Source organism: Podarcis liolepis (assembly GCF_965112155.1).
Source record: "Podarcis liolepis genome assembly, chromosome: 3".
Classification (NCBI taxonomy): domain Eukaryota; kingdom Metazoa; phylum Chordata; class Lepidosauria; order Squamata; family Lacertidae; genus Podarcis; species Podarcis liolepis.
In genome coordinates, this window is record NC_139557.1 from 5,278,935 (window position 1) to 5,300,483 (window position 21,549).

Sequence of the window (21,549 nt, forward strand, 5' to 3'; positions counted from 1 at the left end):
TGATTTCACAATGCTGCTCTCTATATTTCACAATGCTGCTCTCTAAAGTTGAATAATGTCATCTGCAAATGATTTCACAATGCTGCTCTCTACTCCCAGGGTAACAAACAAACTAAGATTACAGGTAATCCTGAGTGATGAGTTCGCTGCCTTCAAGAGCATTTGAATCTGTTCTGGAAAGCATTAGTTTCTGCAAGTAAGCACCACTCACTTGAATAAACATTAAACTGAAAGGCAAATCATCCAGTGTACAGCTCTGAATAGTTGTGGAGAAGAAAAAAAATCGGAGGGATGGTTTAATGATTCACTAGAGACATTACATACCATTATATATGGGCTGCTCATTGCAGTTGGTAGACACAGTTGTTGACTGAATTGCACTGTGGCTTTCATTAGAACCACTACCCCCAAAAAATTGCTTCCTGAAACAAAATGGATTGGACGGAGCTGATTCTAGTGTTTTTCCTCTTTATCCTTATGGTTTCCATTGTTTTGAAACTGGGCACTTTGTGGAACAAGAGCTCCCAAAAACTTCCACCAGGACCAAGGCCTTTACCCCTCATTGGGAATCTCCACATCATGGATCTCAAGAGGCCTCACAGAACCATGTTAAAGGTAAAGATTATAGTGCTTCTCATGGCAAGGCCAAAGGGTACTGGGGAAGCCCAGTCAGATGAGCGGAGTAGAAAATTATTATTATTATTATTATTATTATTATTATTATTATTATTATTACTACTACTACTACATTGCATTTTGTTCTTTTAGAGCCTATAAATCTTATCTCCCCTTTGTGCGCTACAGAACCTCCTCTTATCTTTCCCAATAAATAGTCATAGGACCTAGTTGCAATTTATAACTTGTAATTTGAACAAGATGTCTGGGGGTGTCTGGTGTCAAATCACGTTTGACTCTGCCTCCATTTTCAAGGATGCAAAAGTGCTGGTGCAAACCTTACCAGCAGCCAGACCTGCGGAGGAGGGCCCTTGCTTGCCCAATCCCAAAGCTCAGGGCATAAGCCATGCAAGTAGAGGTGCCCCCCTACAAAATGGGGTGTGTCAAGTATTTGATCAAGGTCTTGGCTAAGTCCGTCCCTGTCTTGTTACACTCTTGCATGCACCACCTGTTTGTAACATGGAAGCCCATTTTGGGATGCTTGTACTTATTTTACCAATAAAACTTTCAAGTCCAAGAAGAGAACTGCAAATGAAACAAACAAAAAGAAAAATAAGCTTTGCAGAAAGATATTTATTTTAGATATGGCCTCCTTCTAAAGAGGGGTTGGGGAAGGATACCACAGACCAGACCCACCTGTGAACTTTTAGCATTTTCTAATATGCTGCCAAGCTGATGCAAAGGATTGGTATATGTCTGTAGGTTTCTTTTCTGGCTCTGCCTTACTGTTTACAGCACCCTGGCATGCAGCCATTCATTCACAGAGAATGTTTTTGTTTGCCTTAAGTCTGCAGATTATACATAATTACTGCCTTCTTATTTGGTATGTTGCTTGCCTTAATGTTTCCTAACTCTGTCCACATGAAGCTCAAGAGAGGCTTGGAACTTCACTGGGGGAGATGGTTTATTGATGATGATGATGATGATGATGATTCAATTTATTTCCTGCCCTTTCTCCAAAGTCCACTTGATGGGCCAATTGATGGAGATGAAAAACATGTGAATTTGTTGTTGATTGAGAAAGGGGATGCCAAGGTGTGAAAAATCATTAGTGTGCACAGGTGCACTTATTTCTGAAGTGTTGGTGTCCCCCCCCCCCCCCGGCAACCCATATGGCTTTGGCAATCTTCACCATGCCTACTCAGAAGTAAATCCCTCTGAAACCAGTAAGGCTTACTCCCAGGTTAGTCAAGTGAGAATTTCAACCATAATCTGCTTCCTGTTGTGGAATGCATCGCTCTTTGTTCTTTTCACATGGAAAGAAGCTACTTGTCTTATTACCTGTAGATTTTATCAGTGCTTCTTTATTAGGTTTCTAGTCTCTTTGTCAAAGGGTACAGAACGGTCTGAATTTCACGTCCCAGTTTTTACCACATTAAACCTCAGGGCTGGCCAGCCACATTTTGTCACTCGAAGCAAAAGAGAAAATGAGCCCCAACACCTTCTCCTCCACCTTCTGACGCAACTCAAGGTGGCCTGGTTAAGCCCTGGTGCACTCAAGGCAGCGGGGGGAGCAAAAAGAGCAGCTGCAGCCCCAACTCCCAAGTGGCCGTGAGCAGCATGCCCCTTGGGGGCCTTCAAGCTACAGAGACACAAAGGGGGAGAGTCGTGGTGGGTGGGTTTAGGTTCCTTGGATCTGCTGCACCCCTCCTCTGTTGCGTGGCGAGGCCCCAGGGCCCCCAGTTCCCCTTAGATAATAAACACATGGACACAAATATTTTTAGTTAATGGGATAAATAAGGCCAGAACTTGATTGGTTACAGATGTGAGTGGTTTGGCTTAGGCATTGAGTGAAACCAGACTATATCCTGATTCCTACACGTCCGCAGGAAGTCTCTTAAGGGTCAACCACCAGTAGGGAGAGCCCTATGATATACATCAATTAAAAGCTCCCCCCTTGGGTCCCCGATGGGGTTGTGGCACGGCCCTAGCCCACACTCAGGCTTCGGACAGGATCCACACTCCTGGATCCCTTTAACGGGATACGTTTAACAAGGAGGGGCAGGCAGAGGCAACAACCTTCCCTTCCCATAAACAAGGCTTGCGCAATGCCTAACCTTACAAAGTTGTGATGATTGCTACAAGGTAAGCGAAAACCAAATGGCTGGTGCCAATTTGCCAAGTGGAAAAATGCCTACCTGGCCCCAACAATAAGGCGACCAACATTAGTCTATAGGCCAAAGTCAAGCAACGCATAAAAGAGGGCGGGTGGGCTGCGTGATCCGACGAGGAGGCAAAAAGGAGGCCGCCCCCTCAGCTGCACTGTGATTTAAACTGCAGTGGCCATGCCCCCTGGCTAACCAGACTGGTCCGCCGGGGTGTGTGACGCGCCTGGGAGTCCCAATGATGCGGGCAGCATCCATCTGCCCACTGCTGGGTCACAGGGTGGTCCTGGATGCCCTCCCGAAACTCCACCCCCCAGGGAAGGGGAGTGGTCTTCCCAGCCTGCTGCCTGAGGCTAATGGGCAGGCAGGCCCCACTAAACCTGCATTTAAAAGTAAAATTGAATTTGAAACGTAAAACAACAAGTCTTCTCTCCTTAACTGCCTCTAGCGCAGCCCTCCTGCTTGAGCCTAAATTTTAAACTAGATTAGAGAGGTGCCATTAAAGGTAAATCACATTTATCCTTACAACTGCCTCTTTTTGTTCTGGTTTTCTGAGCGCTCCTAAAAAAATGGGTGAAAGGGCTGATCTACTGTTGCTGCTGGAGCTAGTAGTAGCAAATGTCTTTGCATGGACAGGCAGTGGCGCCCAAACCCTGGAGGATAGACAATGAGCTTTATCATTACAGTCAAACCACTTCTTACGTCCATCTCCGCCTGGAAGTAGCCAACAGGTTCATGCATGTGGAGGAGCGGCAATCGCCGTTCGTGTCTGTGCAGAAGCGGGCAATCGTCGCCTGTGCCTGTGCACAACGATGCCTTGCCCAGCGATCCGTTTGACTTTTAGACGGGCCTCTGGAACGGATTGTGGTCGTGAGTACAGGTTCCACTGTATGCCATTTGGATTCTGTTATGCACAGTGATTTGCAAAGATAGAAAAGTAAATTCATCTGCAAAATTACTGTTTTTAAATCACATGTTTTCAGCTCGGTCCAAGGCACAGTGACTTGTAAGTGATTTCTACTGACTGTAAAGGTAAAGGTAAAGGGACCCCTGACAGTTAAGTCCTGTCGTGAATGACTCTGAGGTTGCGGCGCTCATCTCGCTTTACAGGCCGAGGGAGCCAGCGTTTGTCCGCTCTGCAGACAGGTTTTCTGGGTCATATGGCCAGCATGACTAAGCCGCTTCTGGCAAAACCAGAGCAGAGCACGGAAACGCTGTTTACCTTCCCTCTGGAGTGGTACCTATTTATCTACTTGCACTTTTCGGCGTGCTAGGTTGGCAGGAGCTGGGACCGAACAACAGGAGCTCACCCTGCCACAGGGATTCGAACTGCTGACCTTCCAATCAGCAAGCCCAAGAGGCTCAGTGGTTTAAACCACAGCACCACCCATGTCCCTTTCTACTGACTGTAGTAGCATTTATTGAATAAAACTGAAAATGATCTTACGTGAAAATACTTCTACTTGATTCTGTAGAATGTATAAAATAGTCCTTACTCTGAGGCAAGTGTACAAGCTACTGCAGTTTTGGATCCATGAGAGTTGCTTTACATATATTATTTGAGTACCCTTGAATAGTGAGAAGGGCCTTATTTGGTGACCACACTGTGTTCATTTTATTGAATTTCAGTGGTCAAAAGAGTATGGCTCTATCTTCAGCATCCAAATGGGTTCCAAGAAAATGGTGGTGCTGACAGGATATGAGATGGTAAAGGAAGCTCTGGTTAATCAGGCCGATGCATTTGCCGAGAGGCCCATTGTCCCAATTTTGGAAGAGATCACAAAGGGCTTTGGTGAGTCCGTTCCTTATGTAGTATCTGGTACTGCTTGTAAATAGATTAACCATGCCAAAAGAGTCTAATCCAAAAGTTATCATGGGAGAAATGCAAAGTATACTTTCCCCTCTCTGTAGATTCGTGGCTTACTCTATAACAGAGGTTCCCAAACTTATTTGGCATATCGCCCCTTTTTCAGAAAAAAAAATATACTCAATGCCCCCCCTCCGGAAATCTACCTTATTTATGCAAACAAACAGTCCAATCTGCCCCAGGGGCAGGGCTGGCGCTGCAGCCCGCCTGCCATTGGCCAAATAGGCAGGCAAGCTGCAATCCACTTTCCAGGCCTGGGTGAAGCCAAAAAGGGTTCCCCCATCCTGGGAAAACCCCACACCTTCAGCACAACTGCCCGATCCAGGGGAGGAGTTGTTGCTGCCATCCCTTAATGGCACCCAACCTGGCGATAAACGTCATTACACAACAGATGAAACACGCACGGACGATTTTTCAAATTTTTCTTCTCTTCTTCCTTTATGCTTCCACCGCCCCTTTATTTGTATTCAATGCCCCCCAATTGCACCCGAGGCTACTAGCATCCCCCAGGGAGTGCTATCTCCCACTTTGGGAAACACTGCTCTATAACTTGAGAATAGCTTTTGAATTTTTCTACCAACCTGTGTTCCTTTGATAGGAGCACAGGATCTGCAGGCATTGGGCTGATCCTGAGTCCCTCCACACCCCAGGCCCCCAATGTCATATGAAGCGTCATCTGCGGATTTCTGTGGATCAAATGAAGTTTTGGGTTTTTTTAAAAAAAATAGGCCAGAGTTCAGTAAGGTGCTCTTGAATAAACAAAAATGAATAAAAGACTGCATATGTGTATAAAATACTGCATACGCGTATAAAGGATTTCTATGCACTGTCTCATGTACTCATTTGTTTAATTTCTATTCCACAGTAATAAAATAATCATGAAAATCATTGTCTGAAAAACCTTTAAAAGGTTGTTATCATGGGAGCACTGACACGTGGCACAAAAAAACCTTGAAGTTAGTAGCTTTATTAAGGAATCAAAGCATGATCCATGCAGAGACTCATGAGAAATGCTCCCTTATATTGAGCTGTTGCTGAGACTGCCTGGTACCTCCCACTTCGTTCTATTCCTTCTGAGTCAAGCCCCTCCTTCTGTCTCTGGCAAGTCCCAAGGGACCCTCTCCTTCTCTGCTTTGCCCTGTGTTCTACTTTGTGAAATAGCTGCCTTGTTCTGGGAGTGGGAGGAAGAGCTGGCAGCCCGTCAACAGACACACTGTCAAGGGGGTGAGGGGCTTGTGGCGAAGCTGCTAAGTCTGACTCCTGTATTTGCTCTGTGCTGGGCCACCTGCTTCTTATGCCCTTTTCCTCACCCTCTAAGCTCCCAGCCTTCAGTAACCCCCAGCTCTTCCCCTCCTCTGAGGTGCGTCCGGTTGTCCACCACCAAGAGCCCGACTCCAAGTCTTCTTCCTCTGCACTTTCCATGGGAGACTCTTGGTCAGGGGGTTTCCACCACTCCTTCTCATCTAGCCAGTCCATGACAGTTGGGGGTCTTGTCTGTGCCTGTCTCAATTCTGTAGTTAAAGGATGAGATGTTAAACAGCAAGTACATATTACTATGGCCAGAATGACTTTGAACCTGCCCCGCTTTTCTCTCTCTTCAGGTGTAGCTTTTTCTCATGGTGAATACTGGAAAGTGATGCGACGGTTTGCGCTAACCACATTACGGGATTACGGCATGGGAAAGAGGTCCATAGAGGACAGAATTGTTGAAGAGTGCAGTGTCCTGGTTAAGAAATTTGAATCTTACCAAGGTGGGTTGGTATTTGTCTCTGGTGCTCCAGGGTGTATCTTGTTGGCATCTGTCTGCCTCGAGAGACAATGGAGTGTGCCTCCAGGGGTGAAGTCAAACCAGTGCATAAGCACAGCAGTTTAAAAGTGCCTGGAGTGTTGTGTTCCATGGGCTTTATCCACACTTCCTCTTCTCCAGGGGAGAACAGAAACAGGGGACACAGAAAGGGCTGAACTCCTCAATGCCTTCTTTGCCTCAGTCTTCTCCGATAAAGAAAACAATGCCCGACCTGAAGAATTTGAAGCAAATGATTCAGCAGAGGAAACACAGCCCAGAATAACTAAGGAGATAGTACAAGAATACTTGGCTAGTTTAGATGTATTCAAGTCTCCAGAGCCAGATGAACTGCATCCAAGAGTATTAAAAGAACTGGCAGATGTGATCTCAGAACCACCGGCAGTCATCTTTGAGAATTCCTGGAGAACAGGCGAAGTCCCGGCAGACTGGAGGAGGGCAAATGTTGTCCCTATTTTCAAAAAGGGGAAAAGAGAGGACCCAAATAATTACCGCCCAGTCAGTCTGACATCAATACCAGGGAAGATTCTGGAGCAGATCATTAAGCAAACAGTCTGTGAGCACCTAGAAAGGAATGCTGTGATCACCAATAGTCAGCATGGATTTCTGAAAAATAAGTCATGTCAGACTAACCTGATCTCGTTTTTTGACAGAATTACAAGCCTGGTAGATGAAGGGAACGCAGTGGATGTAGCCTACCTTGATTTCAGCAAGGCATTTGACAAGGTGCCCCATGATATTCTTGTAAAGAAGCTGGTAAAATGCGGTCTTGACTATGCTACCACTCAGTGGGTTTGTAACTGGCTGACTGACCGAACCCAAAGGGTGCTCATCAATGGTTCCTCTTCATCCTGGAGAAGAGTGACTAGTGGGGTGCCACAGGGTTCTGTCTTGGGCCCGGTCTTATTCAACATCTTTATCAACGACTTGGATGATGGACTCAAGGGCATCCTGATCAAATTTGCAGATGACACCAAACTGGGAGGGGTGGCTAACACCCCAGAGGACAGGATCACACTTCAAAACGACCTTGACAGATTAGAGAACTGGGCCAAAACAAACAAGATGAACTTTAACAGGGAGAAATGTAAAGTATTGCACTTGGGCAAAAAAAAAATAAAATGAGAGGCACAAATACAAGATGGGGGACACCTGGCTTGAGAGCAGTACATGTGAAAAGGATCTAGGAGTCTTGGTTGACCACAAACTCGACATGAGCCAACAGTGTGACGCGGCAGCTAAAAAAGCCAATGCAATTCTGGGCTGCATCAATAGGAGTATAGCATCTAGATCAAGGGAAGTAATAGGGCCACTGTATTCTGCTCTGGTCAGACCTCACCTGGAGTACTGTGTCCAGTTCTGGGCACCGCAGTTCAAGAAGGACACTGACAAACTGGAACATGTCCAGAGGAGGGCAACCAAAATGGTCAAAGGCCTGGAAACGATGCCTTATGAGGAACGGCTAAGGGAGCTGGGCATGTTTAGCCTGGAGAAGAGGAGGTTAAGGGGTGATATGATAGCCATGTTCAAATATATTAAAGGATGTCATATAGAGGAGGGAGAAAGGTTGTTTTCTGCTGCTCCAGAGAAGCGGACACGGAGCAATGGATCCAAACTACAAGAAAGAAGATTCCACCTAAACATTAGGAAGAACTTCCTGACAGTAAGAGCTGTTTGCCAGTGGAATTTGCTGCCAAGGAGTGTGGTGGAGTCTCCTACTTTGGAGGTCTTTAAGCAGAGGCTTGACAACCATATGTCAGGAGTGCTCTGATGGTGTTTCCTGCTTGGCAGGGGGTTGGACTCGATGGCCCTTGTGGTCTCTTCCAACTCTATGATTCTATGATCCCGCTGCTTTCCCTTGGGAAAAGCCACTCTTTGGAACAATTTGGGTTTTCCCCAGACTGCCATTAGTTCTGAATTACTGCTAAAGAGTGGTTTTCCCCTTGGAAAGGAGTGGGGGAAGGGGAAAACTGCTTCAACCATGCCTAGAAAGTGTGTGTGAAGTGTGGATGAGCCCATACTTATGGTTAACTCCAGAACTACAGTTCCCAGGGTTGCTTCCTTGTGGAGACGTAATCGGTCTGTTCCTGTAGTGTGTAGATTATATTCCAATAGCTCCTATGACTTCCAAGCCCTCTTTAGCATTTCTTAGCCAACATACGGCCACATCCAGCAGCACTTAGGATCAGTTTCTTTGATAAATGAGGTCTACTCATAGGTAAGCTGCCAGTAGGGATTTAAGGCAACAAAGAGCAGACTTAAAAACAATGCCCTTTCCATACTTGGAATTTCAACAGAATATTTTTGTTTAACTGTCATATTTATGTATAGGAAACCCGTTTGAGACCGTCACAATTATGAATGCAGCTGTTGCCAATATTATAGTGGCCATACTACTAGACAAGCGATTTGATTATGAAGATCCCACATACATAAGACTTCTGAAGTTGGTCAATGAAAATACCCGGCTTCTTGGAAACTTCTCAGTCACGGTAATCTATTTTTTCCAATTAAAACAAACAAACAAACAATTGGTTGTAATAACAGTGTGTGCAGTGTGGGCAGGGCAACCTGTTTATTGTATACTGTTCAGGATTCACTATAAAACACAGAATCTTGGTATCTTGAGAAACTTGGTGGTGATTTGAAATATTTAGAAAACTCAAACAGATGGCACAGTTATCCCATAACTATAATGAAGTCTTTCTGGACTCATTGCCATTGGGACTCCAAGGACAAGGAAGAACCAGTGATAGATGGTTCCATGAAAGCTCAGAAGGGGCCCCGAGGGCAGATCTCCTTCCCTGAAGACGAACCTCCAGAGGAGAATCACAATAGCCTATTATCCTGGGGTTGCACATAAATTATGCTATCCTGAGGTACATCGTCCCCCATTCCGAACGCCATTTCAGAGCCTCCAGGAGACACTGCTGACTGCTATGGGGCAATTTGACTTACACCACCCTTTTAGCCAGAGTAACTTTAAGAAGTCTTTAAGGTGTAATTACTAAACATTAAATCAACCTGAATACATTATTGTTTTGTATTGTATATGGGCAACCACGCTTTGAGACACCCACCTGAGTGTACAGTACTGGGCTTTCCTAATGTTATCTTCTTCTTTTTTCACATTTTATCCTTTCAGCTGTATAACATGTTTCCTGCTCTTGGTTTTCTTTTGGGGGCTTATAAGACTGTCATTCAAAACAGAGATGAGCTGTTTGCCTTCATAAATGCCACCTTCATAAAACACCTCCGAGAGCTGGATGAAAATGACCAGAGGAGCTTTATTGACTCATTTCTTATTCGACAGCAAGAGGTAATGGAGTCTTTTATGTTGGCCCAGGAGAAATTTTCAATTCATGCTTTAAGTGTATGTTTGCAAGTGGTTGCATAAGGAGTAGTCAGGAAGCCGCACTTCAGAAGCACACTTTCTGCCATTTCTAACTATTCCACCATCATTAATGTGTTACAGAAACAGTCTCTGCAGGGCCAAAGGTTGCATGCTTGTCAGCATTTCTGAAAATCTACCTTAATCAAATGGCATCTGTTGTGCAATTGTTAGTCAGTTGTTTCTTGCTATCACATTCCTTTTTGTAGACACAGCAGAGGCTGAAGAGGAGATTGCATAGCCAAGGCTGCCAATTATGCTAGGTTTTGTGCTAATAGTACAAAGGGGGAATAGTGGCTAGTTTGTCCTGTTAGAAATTCATTGCGTTCTGAGGATGGCCACATTTGGACAGGCAGGAATAGCCTTTTTTTGGGGGGGGGGGTAGGAATGGATTTGCTCTTTGCATTTCTCCTCCTTCCACTTAACCTCCACAGTTCTGACTCCTCCCTTTTCTTCCTTCCTCTGCTGACTCCCCTCTGGTTCCTGGCAGGACAGGCAGCTATTATCCGTGCTGCTGCTCCTGGTGCTATTGAAATACAGGGAACTCACAACATAGGCACATTTAACTTGCCTTATGCACTTGGCATTTTTTTTACAAAATCAAAAAAGCAGTGGGCATCCAACAAAAAAGTTTTGGCAATCCTACTCGCCATTGAACCCAATGTGCTCTGACTATAAGCAATTTTGGCTTTACGGGCTTTACCTGGAACGTAACTCTTGAGAGTCACCTGTATACACTTACTGATTCACACTTGTGTGCATATGAAGAGTTAACCTCAGCTCAAGTTACCTGAGTGTGTGTGGCTCTCAGCAGACTCTGTTCCCCAGTCTGTTGCTCTTCGTGCTTCCTGGAACAAGCAATGAAGGAGCCATTGAGCTTCTGGCTCCCTGCAAGTGAACTGAATCTCTTCAAATGGGAGATTTTATAGCCTGCACTTTTGCTAATCCAAAGATTGCATGATCCTTTTTGTAAGGAAACCAAGTCCTTTTATTTTTAATCCGCTTAGAACCTTCTTTCATCTTTGTCTTACTGCCAGCAGGCAGAGACTTGTTTGATGTAACTGCAGGAAACTCTGAGTAAAATACTCACTTATTTGCAAAGCTAAGTTCTGTGATTTATTCCAGCCTAAGTATTTTCATGGTTTGTGCTTGTTTAAAGCTGAATGAGGGCAGATACAAATCTAACCGGGTGCCTGGAACAGTAACCACTGTGCTCAACTCTGCTCCTGGAGATTAGGAATCTCTCTTTGTATAAGGTTTCGTGAGCCATTGTGTCAGATGCAATAACACATTCACACACACATACTCTACGCAGAAACTCTGCTCTGAGATTCCTTTTTGAGGACAAATGGCGGGTTAAATTTCTCTTTCCCACTGCAAAAGCCAGGCATACATTCACTTCTACAACCAGTAACAAGAAGGACACAAAGCTTGTCCCGACTATACTGTGACCTCCATCACAAGTTGGCTGGGGCTGGTGGGAGCTGTGATCGGCAACATCTAGAGGGCCCCATGTTGCTCACCTCAGTTTAAAGAAGGTTAACCAAATATAGTTCCAGACTGACACGTGCTATTTCTGTGTCATGCTTTCCTTTTGGACTATGTGTAAATTCACCAAAGATGTTAGCTGAAAATAGCACTTTATGCAAAATGGCCACTAACCAAGTGTTCACCAGAAATGCTGCCTTTCATGTATGCATTCGTATTAAGTCTGCATGATGCCTGAGTATGTTCTAACTCATGGGGTCTTGCACCCAGTAAGGGTTAACCAGTGCTTTTTTCCCTGGGGATTCTATAGGGTATGCAGTTCCAGAATCTTCTTCTTTTTTTCTAGAAGAAAAGCACTGGTTAATTCTAATGGAGGAATCTATTGTTGAACCAGTCAGACAAGTTTATTTGTAAGATGAGGACCACACACTTGCCACCTAAATAATGCCATTAGTTCCTTAGTCTAAACCAAGGCTGTTGGCTGAGCAGTTAAGTGCCACGATTAGCATCAGAGAAGAAGGAACTGGATTGCCAAGCTACAACCACCTCTTCACTTAGCTGGTAAACAGAGAACAATAGGGAGAGAGCTGGGTCAGACCCATGTTTGGTGTTTGCTTGACTCCAAAGCTGTGACTAATGGATGAGCAAGACACGTTGGGGTGTTGAGCCCCTCTGTCTTATGATTGGGTTGTATATATGTGTAAATAAATCCTATATCATCATGTTGGCATGGTCTGGAAAACCTGGAATCTCTCACTGCTCAGCGATTGGGGTTACGTGCAGTGATACTTTGGATCATCGGGTCTAGTCAGGTATTCATTTTTATCTCTGCACATGAAATTTTCTCACTCCATTTGTCTTAACTCTTTGCAACCCAGGAGGAGAAGAAGAAGAAGACGAATGGATATTTCCACAACGAAAACTTAAAAGCTGTTGTGGCCAATTTATTTGCTGCTGGCACAGAGACCACTGCTACCACACTGCGCTGGGGACTGTTACTAATGATGAAATATCCTGAAATTCAGAGTGAGTGCTTTTCATTGGGTTGGCTCCCATTATTCTGAGATATCTTAAATCCAATTTTATGTAACTATTAGAGCAAGAGCTGAAAGAAAACTTGGGACAGATTTGGATGTTACCTGAAACAACAGCAGGAGGGGATGAGAACATTGCCCTTCCTGTTATTGTGAAGATTGGCGTGAATTAATTAATCAGCCATGGGGCAGTATTGTGTGAGGCGATTATGAATATGAAAACACTGGAAACGCATATTGTAGAGCCCTGCTTGGCCAGGAATCTCCATGGAAGTCGCCACCTTATGAGAGCTACACCCATTTTCCCACCTGATATTTAAATAGCCATCCTGGATGCATTTGTCTCCATCAGTATACAGTGGTACCTCGGGTTACATATGCTTCAGGTTACATACACTTCATACATACATACATACATACATACATATGCTTCAGGTTACATCCGCTAACCCAGAAATAGTGCTTCAGGTTAAGAACTTTGCTTCAGGATGAAACAGAAATCGTGCTCTGGTGGCGCGGCAGCAGCAGGAGGCCCCATTAGCTAAAGTGATGCTTCAGGTTAAGAACAGTTTCAGGTAAGAACGGACCTCCGGAACGAATTAAGTACTTAACCCAAGGTACCACTGTATCAGGCATGGCATTGGCTTAAATCAGTGGTTCCCAATTAGCCAATTACTGAGGACCCCCTATTTTTCAAAAGCCAAGCCACAGAACCCCTACTTTTGAAAATTTTGATAACTCTATGGCAGTTACCTGTGCAAGTCATTTTAAAAAATGTGGGGGAGCCTCTAATAAGAAAAGGATTTTAGGTATACTAAATAGACCATAAAATTTGTGATATTTCCACACAAAATGACAAAGATTTAGTTGGGGGAGAGAGAAATTTAATTTTATTAACATATAGTACAAGTGAACAAATTATGACATGCCAACAGCTACTAAACCTAAATAATAATAATAATAATAATAATAATAATAATAATAATAATAATAATAATAATTTACTTATTGATTTATTTACATGCCACCCATCTGACTGAGTTGCCCCAGCCACTCTGGGCAGCTCCCAAAAAAATGTTAAAAAAAACACTAAACCTAAATGTGATGGGAGAAATCATGCCTCTTTTTGTCTAAAACAATCCCTTCCACATCTGGTTCAATATTTCCTACTTTTATTCTCAAATCTGGTCCAACATCAAGCCGATTTCTATGCTTGTTCTTCATATAAAAAAATGTTGAAAATGTTTGTTCACAAAGATATGCGGACCCAAAGAGAACTAGATTTTTCAGAGTTTTTTCACCCAACTTCTTATAATCAGCAAAAACCTTCACCCAGAATTGGTCCAGTCTACATACTTTGTAAATTACTTCAGTGAACCACCACAAATTACATCAGCAAGTGCATCTTGCTGTTCCACAAATAGCGCTGTTAGTTGTACATCACCACATTCAAAAGGATTCCTTATCCATGAGTTTTCAGGATTTGGTACAGGAAAGTAATCCCAGAAGATAGTTGCTAAATTATGCAGGTGCTCAGTGATGTAATGTTTTACTTCTGTTATCAATTCTTCTTCAATGGCCTCCAGAAACGTCTCCTCTGTTGGGATGTTAGTGAGGCTACAACCTTCTACTTGGTTTCCCCAAATTTTTGAATAACTGCCTCAATCTTATCTTCAGTGTAAAAAATATTCACATCACTGCCTTGAAGGCTTATGTTGAGAATGTATGTGAAAACGTCTATCATACACAACCATGCAAAGTTGTTTAACTGATCACATGGAAATTTTGAATCTGTCAAAATTTTAAATCAGAGAGTGAGCTGTTGTGCTAATCATTGTGGTAATTTGCTTAGCTATTCCCCCTGTTGGACTTCCAAGATGACACATGAATCCCAAACACATAAGGCAAGATTCACTGAAAACCCTACCTGCAAGTAGTGTTAAGAGTCCTATAAACCTGAGAGTTGCTGAAAGCAATTAGAAGTTCTTTTCAGTTAAAAAGGGAAGCAAAGGGAAGGGATCTCTTACTCTTTTTTTAAAAAAAAATGACAAGCACATAAGGTAAAAGGTAAAGGACCCCTGGAAGGTTAAGTCCAGTCAAAGATGATTATGGGGTTGCGGCGCTCATCTCACTTTCAGGCCGAGGGAGCCAACGTTTGTCCACAGACAGCTTTCCGGATTATGTGGCCAGCATGACTAAACCTCTTCTAACACAACGGAACACTGTGATGGAAACCAGAGCACACGGAAATGCTGTTTACCTTCCCACTGCAGCAGTACCTATTTCTCTACTTCCACTGGTGTGCTTTCGAACTGCTAGGTTGGCAGAAACTGGGACAAAGCAATGGGAGTTCACCCTGTCGCCGGGATTCAAGCTGCAGACCTTCCGATCAGCAAGCCCAAGAGGCTCAGTGTTGTGCACCATGGCGCCACCCACGTCCCATGTAAACCCACCCCTTGGAGCAAGCTGTTCTCTCTCCCTCTCCCTATTCCCCACTCCAATCGCAAGAGCCCTAAGAAATTGTGTCAGAGGTTTTTGCTCAATCCCAGGTCACTTCCCACCCAGGAACTCTTTCACAAATTTTTCCCCTGCTGCTCCTGAGCAGAGGCTGGATGATCCCAGAAAGGCTTTCACTGTGCAATTAACAAAATATGGGAGTCCCCCAGCAGGTGATGGTGCTTGAGACCCACAGCAGTCCCTGAACCCCTCACTGAGAACCACTGCCTTAAATGTTTGTCCTGCTTAAAAATACCTGTGTATAATTCTAGAGATTAAATTTGTGAGCCCACGGAATTGGAGAACCAGTTTATGCCAGTTCTATGCTGGAGAGATTAATATTTTGAGAGACAAAAGCCAAAGTCAAAGAGATAATCTTAGCAGAAAAATGAATGCTTTTCCGTTTTTTGTTTCCCCCAGTAAAGGTCCAAGAAGAAATTGCAAAGGTTGTTGGATCTTCTCAGCCAAGGATTGAACACCGAACAAAAATGCCTTATACAGATGCCGTGGTCCATGAGATCCAGAGATTTGCCGATGTCGTCCCAACCAACCTGCCACGTGCCACGACTACAGATGTTACCCTCAAAGGCTACTTCATTCCAAAGGTGATCCTTTTCATTGAACTGCTGCCTACTAGTTACAATATATTTTAAGGCTTTCCTGGGAGTAAGCCCCTTGGACTTCAGGGTGGGTGACATCTGTGCAGACTTGTATAGGATTGCACTGTAAGCATGCAATCTACCCATCAGAAGCTGTCAGGCATCTGCTTCAACCCATTAAACAGATATCAATGGGAAGGAGAACAAGGTTGGAAAGCAAACCATTTCTGGTGGGACATCATGACTTATACGTTAAATTTTGTCAAACTAAAGACATTTTTCGAATGAACTCAAATCCCATTTCTCCTGCACTGAATATTAATTGTACCGGCGGCATATGCTTTATATTAAAATATCTCTTGCTTTGCCTTTGCAGGGGACTCACATCATACCATTGCTGTCCTCTGTGCTGCACGATGAATCTCAATGGGAGAAACCACATAAATTCTATCCTGAGCATTTTCTCAACTCTGAAGGAAAATTTGTAAAGAGAGATGCTTTCATGCCTTTCTCTGCAGGTATTTTTTTTTTTTTTACTTTTGTGTATACCTGTATAGTTTGTGCTTAATCAATGGGATCTTTACATGCCTGGAATGTCGAATACGGTGCAAAGGTAAGGATCACATCAGTTGCTATTGCTATGGCCATTTCTGCCACCAGATCTGGCCACCATGAATGTTGCTCACCTGGGAATGTTGCCCTCTGGCTAAAAAAGGTTTCCCACCCCTGGTTTTCAGGACTGCAGGGAGGGATAGTATTGGGAGTACGTAATTCTTTTAAGATGGGCACCGTTAGCTGTTACTTTATCACTGCATTTTAGTATGCTTTAAAGTATTTGGGATATTTTCTTCTTATGATCAACTATTTGGAGCAATGACACATTGCTCCAAATAGTTGATCATAATACTAAGCAACCGATAAACCTGGTTCCTCTGCCCCCTGTGATTTGTTACAGGTCGGAGAGCATGTTTAGGTGAGACTCTTGCCAAAATGGAGCTCTTCCTCTTCTTCACAAGTCTCCTGCAGAGATTCACCTTCCAGCCACCCCCAGGAACGTCTCAAGAAGACCTGGATCTTACTCCTGTTGTTGGGCTTGCAACATCTCCCATGCCCCACCAGCTCTGTGCTCTGCCATGTTTCTAAGACTCACAAACTCCTGGCTTGCTTAGCCTACCTGTGTGTGCAATGCGAGCCTTTTTTAAACACCCCTGTTCAACAAGGGAATTTGGGTTGAGTAGCCTATGGGTGGAATTGGTCCGTGCTTTGTCACAAACCTTAAGTGTTCCCCTTTACCTGCCATGCTGATGAATCACATAAAGCTAGTGTTGAAGCACTAGACCTGAATTATTATGACATTGGGGCTGGGGCACCAACTCTATGGGGCTGAGGTGTCTTAGCCTCTCTCTCCCCCCCCCATATCTGTTGGAAGGGTCCATGGCCCCTCAATGTTGAGAGGGTGAGGGAGGCCATCCACAGAGCTGAGCGCAGTGCAGAACAGTGCAGCTCCACTGACCAGCTCCTCCTGAGCGCGGGAGGGGAGGAAAAACCGGCCATTGAAGCCAAGCCATTGTGGACTCCATGCTTGGTCTCCCCTGACAATGGGATGTTGTGCACTCAGAAGGTCACATCTTGGGTGGCAAGTTGGTGCCTCTGCTTCGGGCACAGAGATCAACCAATTAAACTGGTTTCTTGTAGCCACATGTTAACAAATGCCTTCAAATATCTTGAAGCATCATATTCCCAGTTAAATTTCCAAATATGAGCTAGTGATAATGGTTTTGCTTGGGAAATACAACTGTACAAGCTGCAGAGACCCCAAAATAGCTTTTTATACAAGCAAATTATGGAGCGTGTGGGCTCTTCAAATCCATGGTTTGTACTCCCCTACCAATTTCTGTCAGTGGGGAATCCAGGTCTGCCTACACCTGAAGCAGTGTCCTCAAGTATAGTGTGTTGTTCTTTGCATTGAAGGGCAGACACAAACATTCACTCTAATTTGAGAAAGTAGCAATCTTCACATGTTACATTCAACAAGTGTACAATCTGTGTACGCATGTAGCTAAGTTGTACACTCATACAATCATTCACAGTTATTCACTTTAAGAAGGCTGATTTCAAAAAGCTTAAGGAACTACTGGGTGAGATCCCATGCCAGAAATACTTAATAAGAAGGGAGTCCACCTTTCTTAAATGTGAAATATTGAAGGCCCAAATGCAGACAATTCCAGCAGGAAAGAAAAGTGGGAGGCATCTAAACAAACTAGTGTGGTTGCATGAGGAGTTCACAGATGAGTGAGATTTAAGAAGGACATGTATAAGAAATGAAAAAGGGGGAAATCACAAAGGAGGAATATACACGAGTAGCCAACATTTGCATGGAGAAGGTCAGGTGGGCCAAACACAGAATGAACTCAGGCTTCAAGAGAGGTTTTTTTAAGTAAGAAGAACAAGCAAATAAGAGGTTCTCTGCATGGAGAAAATGGGGAAATGCTAGGGTAACAGAGAGAAGCTGAAACTGCTCAACAACTACGGTACTATGCCTGTGTCTTCACCCAAAATGAAAGCAGTGCCAGACCTGGTGATAACAGAATGAACAGTGCAAAGAGGGAGCTGCAGTCCAAGATAGGAAAAGAGGTGGTAAGGGAACACCTAGCTACTTTAAATCAAATCTCCGGGGCATGTTGAGCTGCACTCAAGGATACTAAGGGAGCTTACAGATGTCTCAGAGCCTCTGTCTATAATCTTTGAGAATTCCTGGAGAACAGGTTAGGTCCCTGCAGACTGGAGGAAGGCCAATGTTGTTTCCATCTTTAAAAGTGGGTAGTTACCCAGGTAACTACCGACCAGTCAGTTCGATGTTGATAGCAGGAAACATAGAAGCAAACTCCTAGGGGCCAAGGTCCCTTTGGCCCTGCCAATAAAATATTTCAAGGGGCTGCCCCCCCCCAGGTGATGGGCATTCCCATTCAAATGGTGTGTGTGTGTGCTGTGTCATGTCATGTGATTGATTATGCGGGGTAGCAAACTTTCAGTTCATCGTGTAATTTAAAATTTGCTCATTCCAGCTTCTCAACAAGAGCTTTAATTTGAATAGTTCCCTCATTCAAACTCAAAGCGCATGCTTGCTTGTAACTCCAACAGCTTTCTGTAAACTGCCAATCATCTGAATGGCTGTGTCACAATTGTTGGTGCGAATTAGCTTGGGAGTCTGAAAGAATATCCACAGTAATACACTGTTAATCCATAGTAATCCTGCGGTTCCCATCTGCTTATTAAGGCTGCATCATTTTAATGTTTCTCTTGTTTGATGCAAGAAATGACCCTCTCATTCTAAGAATGACATCCAATCTTCACTTCCATTGGATAAAGTTACTCTCTGTGCATCTAAGCAGTATGAGAAGCAATGAGATTGTGGATATCCATCATAGAAGAGAGAGAAAACCTAAAGGAATATAAAGATATGCCAGGAACAATGCAGAAAATAAGAGATTGTTCTCAAAACTCTACAATGTGGGGGACACACCTCAGAATAATAAAAGAACAAAAAACAAAAATACAACATGGAGTCTCATGGCTGAGTGAAAGCATGGGGAAGGGCAATCTTTCTCTGTTTTTAAAGTCAGGTTTTAAAAAATCATTTTAAATGCCGAAATGTCTACTAAAGTATTCCCCACTGGACTCTTAACAAATATATTCTTCCCTGGACCCACTAGAATTCCAAGATCTGAGTTTGCGGCAAGTACTCTTTGATGAGAGAACTCCAGCAGACATTTAAAATTACAAAATATGCATCAAAGTAAAGTGTGGAAATATAGGCCATTGGACCTTTAAAATATATCCTTGTCAATTCCAAAACTTTCTTCTTCCCTCTGCATAAGAAAAGAACACAAGTTTGATAAGTTAAAAACTGGTTTACTTACAAAGGTCAGGTTCATGTGCTTTTCCATACATCAGTCAGAAAAGACACAGGCAGTAAAACCTGGCTAAGATTCAAAGTGGTGAACATTTGGGGGGACCACTAGGGGGTGCATCGGAAGATGGCTGACAATAACATCTCTCCGACCCACACGAGGTAATTTGGAGGCTATGATGGGAGTAATTAGCCTCCCTAACCCCCCCCCAGGACAGTGGGGGGGGGACTGCCCTTGCCTGCTGTGCCCTATACCACCCCCGAAATTGTGGGGATGGGGGAACTAGGCACAAAGCCCTCCTGTGGGATTCCGGCACTCCTGGACGCCGTCCCTGATTCGTGCCACTAGCTGCAAGAAAACAATTTGGATGAAGGAATGCACATATTTCAAGGAAGGAGGGGGAGTAAAGACTGCTATAGAAGAGATCTCTGATAAAACAAGACAAGAATAAAACATGAGAAGATACGCCAAGACACCGTATGGCAAATGACTGATGGGGGAGGGGGAAAAAAACTTTCCTTTCTTTTCTTATGTGATTAACAAGAATCCCCTCCCCTCACGAGTCACGAGTCAGAAATGTCGTTTTAAGGACTTAAGCTGTGGATTTAAGGCTGTGTGGAGATAAACTTTCGAACCAAAGCATGGTTTAAGAAGAGCGAGGAATGTATAAGAGCTTGGGAATGACACAGTTAAAAATGCCGTCACCATATTGGGAAGTTCTGTCGGAGGTCTTGAGTCTGGGAGGAGAAAGAGAGAAATAGAGATGTTTATATATTGTGGGTGAAACTCCTCAGAGGGACTTAAGAGCGACAGTTTTGTGAGATGGAAAGAGCGGGGTTATCTATGAAGGCGATGATATATGGAAACCATCTCGATTTGAGGAATGGAAGAACGGAAAATTCACACAGGATTATTATTATTATTGATGTTTATTGGCTTAAGGAGACTATCAGAAGAGATCATAAAGAAAAAAGAGAAAATATATAAACAAGATGTGATGTGGAAACAGCAAGATAAGACTGGATAGAATTATGAACTCTGTTTGGACTGATTTGGACTGATTTGGACATTAACGCAGTAGCAAGAAGATGATCAGAATCCCCCTTCGGATCTTGAAATATGGGTCCCCCCAACAAAATTTAAAATTCGGCTTTGTACTTCGGAATTTATGTGATGTGATTTAATTTGATTTGATTGGCCGGTAAATAAAAATTATTTTTTTAAAAAAAAGTGGTGAACGTTTTTAAATTATTGGTATAGGAACTCAAGAATGGCTTGTGAGCAACCAGCTCTGACTTCTTTTACATACTGAGCTTCTCAGGCAGACTGAAGTACAACAACAGGCTTCGATATCTTCCAAGGTGAGGGGAAGTGACCTAAATAAACCTGGCAGGACAGCTTCCTCTATGGCTTTAACCCATTCATGCATTAGCATGCTGGTTGTATGAGGCTGGTTATCTCACACAGATAAGTCCTAAGACACAAAATAAGCCAGTACCTGCTCTAATACTGTAGTAGCCACCTATCAACACCTGAGCTTCCTGCCACCAGGTGCTTAAAATGGATGTAATCTGTTCTGGGACTTTATGAGTCAAGAGCAACTGTAAATGAAATACATCATCATCAGCTAAACCACAATGTTGCACAAGCCAAGAGGAAGTATATCACACAAGTTTGTTTATGAAGCAAATAGTTCCAGAGATGACTGACAGAAGAGAGGCACTCTGCATAGTGCAGAAAATTGCACGCATGCACACGCGCGCGCGCACACACACACACACACACACAATACTTGTGCAGTATTTCCCAGGGAACATCTCCCTATTTTGCTGCCACCAGTATATTAATTAACTAAACTAGTTACACACAAATGCTGAATAGCAGAATATTTGTAAAGAAGAAGTTCAAGACGTTCTGAAACTATTTCATAAATATCTCACTAGTTCAATAATTACACAAGAGGATTTCTTAACGGTTGTTTGGGTTCCTTCCAACTCTCCAGTTCTGTGATTCTATAATGTTGTTTTAAACCTGAACATTGGACCTCCCAAGTATTCAAAAGAGGTTGAACCTGCTGAACGATGTTTTCATTTCCGGAAGAAAACACCGCTGCTCAAGTAAGTATAAAGGGAAAGTTAAATCATCAAGCTTAGATTGCAATAAAGTCAGAGGGGGGGAG

General features: G+C 43.6%; 3 protein-coding genes across 3 annotated transcripts in view; all 3 read left to right on the forward strand.

Annotated features, from left to right (window-relative positions):
- The window catches only part of LOC310703118 (cytochrome P450 2K6-like), a 61,794-nt gene extending 53,735 nt beyond the window's left edge, over nucleotides 1–8,059 (forward strand). Inside the window, exon 11 of the transcript XR_014523943.1 lies at nucleotides 8,018–8,059. The gene's annotated coding sequence lies outside the window, so the exon portion shown is untranslated. The remainder of the gene's footprint in view (nucleotides 1–8,017) is intronic.
- LOC310703131 (cytochrome P450 2K6-like) lies at nucleotides 52–20,600 on the forward strand. The gene is made up of 9 exons (XM_083495220.1): nucleotides 52–615; nucleotides 4,410–4,572; nucleotides 6,249–6,398; nucleotides 8,783–8,943; nucleotides 9,597–9,770; nucleotides 12,209–12,356; nucleotides 15,281–15,465; nucleotides 15,836–15,977; nucleotides 16,415–20,600. The coding sequence occupies exons 1-9, from the start codon at nucleotides 433–435 to the stop codon at nucleotides 16,600–16,602; spliced, it is 1,494 nt and encodes a 497-aa protein (XP_083351346.1). The 5' UTR covers nucleotides 52–432; the 3' UTR covers nucleotides 16,603–20,600.
- A 466-nt stretch (nucleotides 20,601–21,066) lies between these two features.
- LOC310703134 (cytochrome P450 2K1-like) overlaps nucleotides 21,067–21,549 on the forward strand; it is a 32,413-nt gene continuing 31,930 nt past the window's right edge. Inside the window, exon 1 of the mRNA XM_083495229.1 lies at nucleotides 21,067–21,487. The gene's annotated coding sequence lies outside the window, so the exon portion shown is untranslated. The remainder of the gene's footprint in view (nucleotides 21,488–21,549) is intronic.

What these genes read in the sequence shown, in the direction of transcription:
- LOC310703131 (XM_083495220.1), top strand. Translation starts at nt 433, where the DNA reads ATGGATTGGACGGAGCTGATTCTAGTGTTTTTCCTCTTTATCCTTATG. An exon ending in TTGGAAACTTCTCAGTCACG is followed by an intron (nt 8,944 to 9,596) that starts GTAATCTATTTT and finishes TTATCCTTTCAG; the next exon opens with CTGTATAACATGTTTCCTGC. An exon ending in AAGGCTACTTCATTCCAAAG is followed by an intron (nt 15,466 to 15,835) that starts GTGATCCTTTTC and finishes TTGCCTTTGCAG; the next exon opens with GGGACTCACATCATACCATT.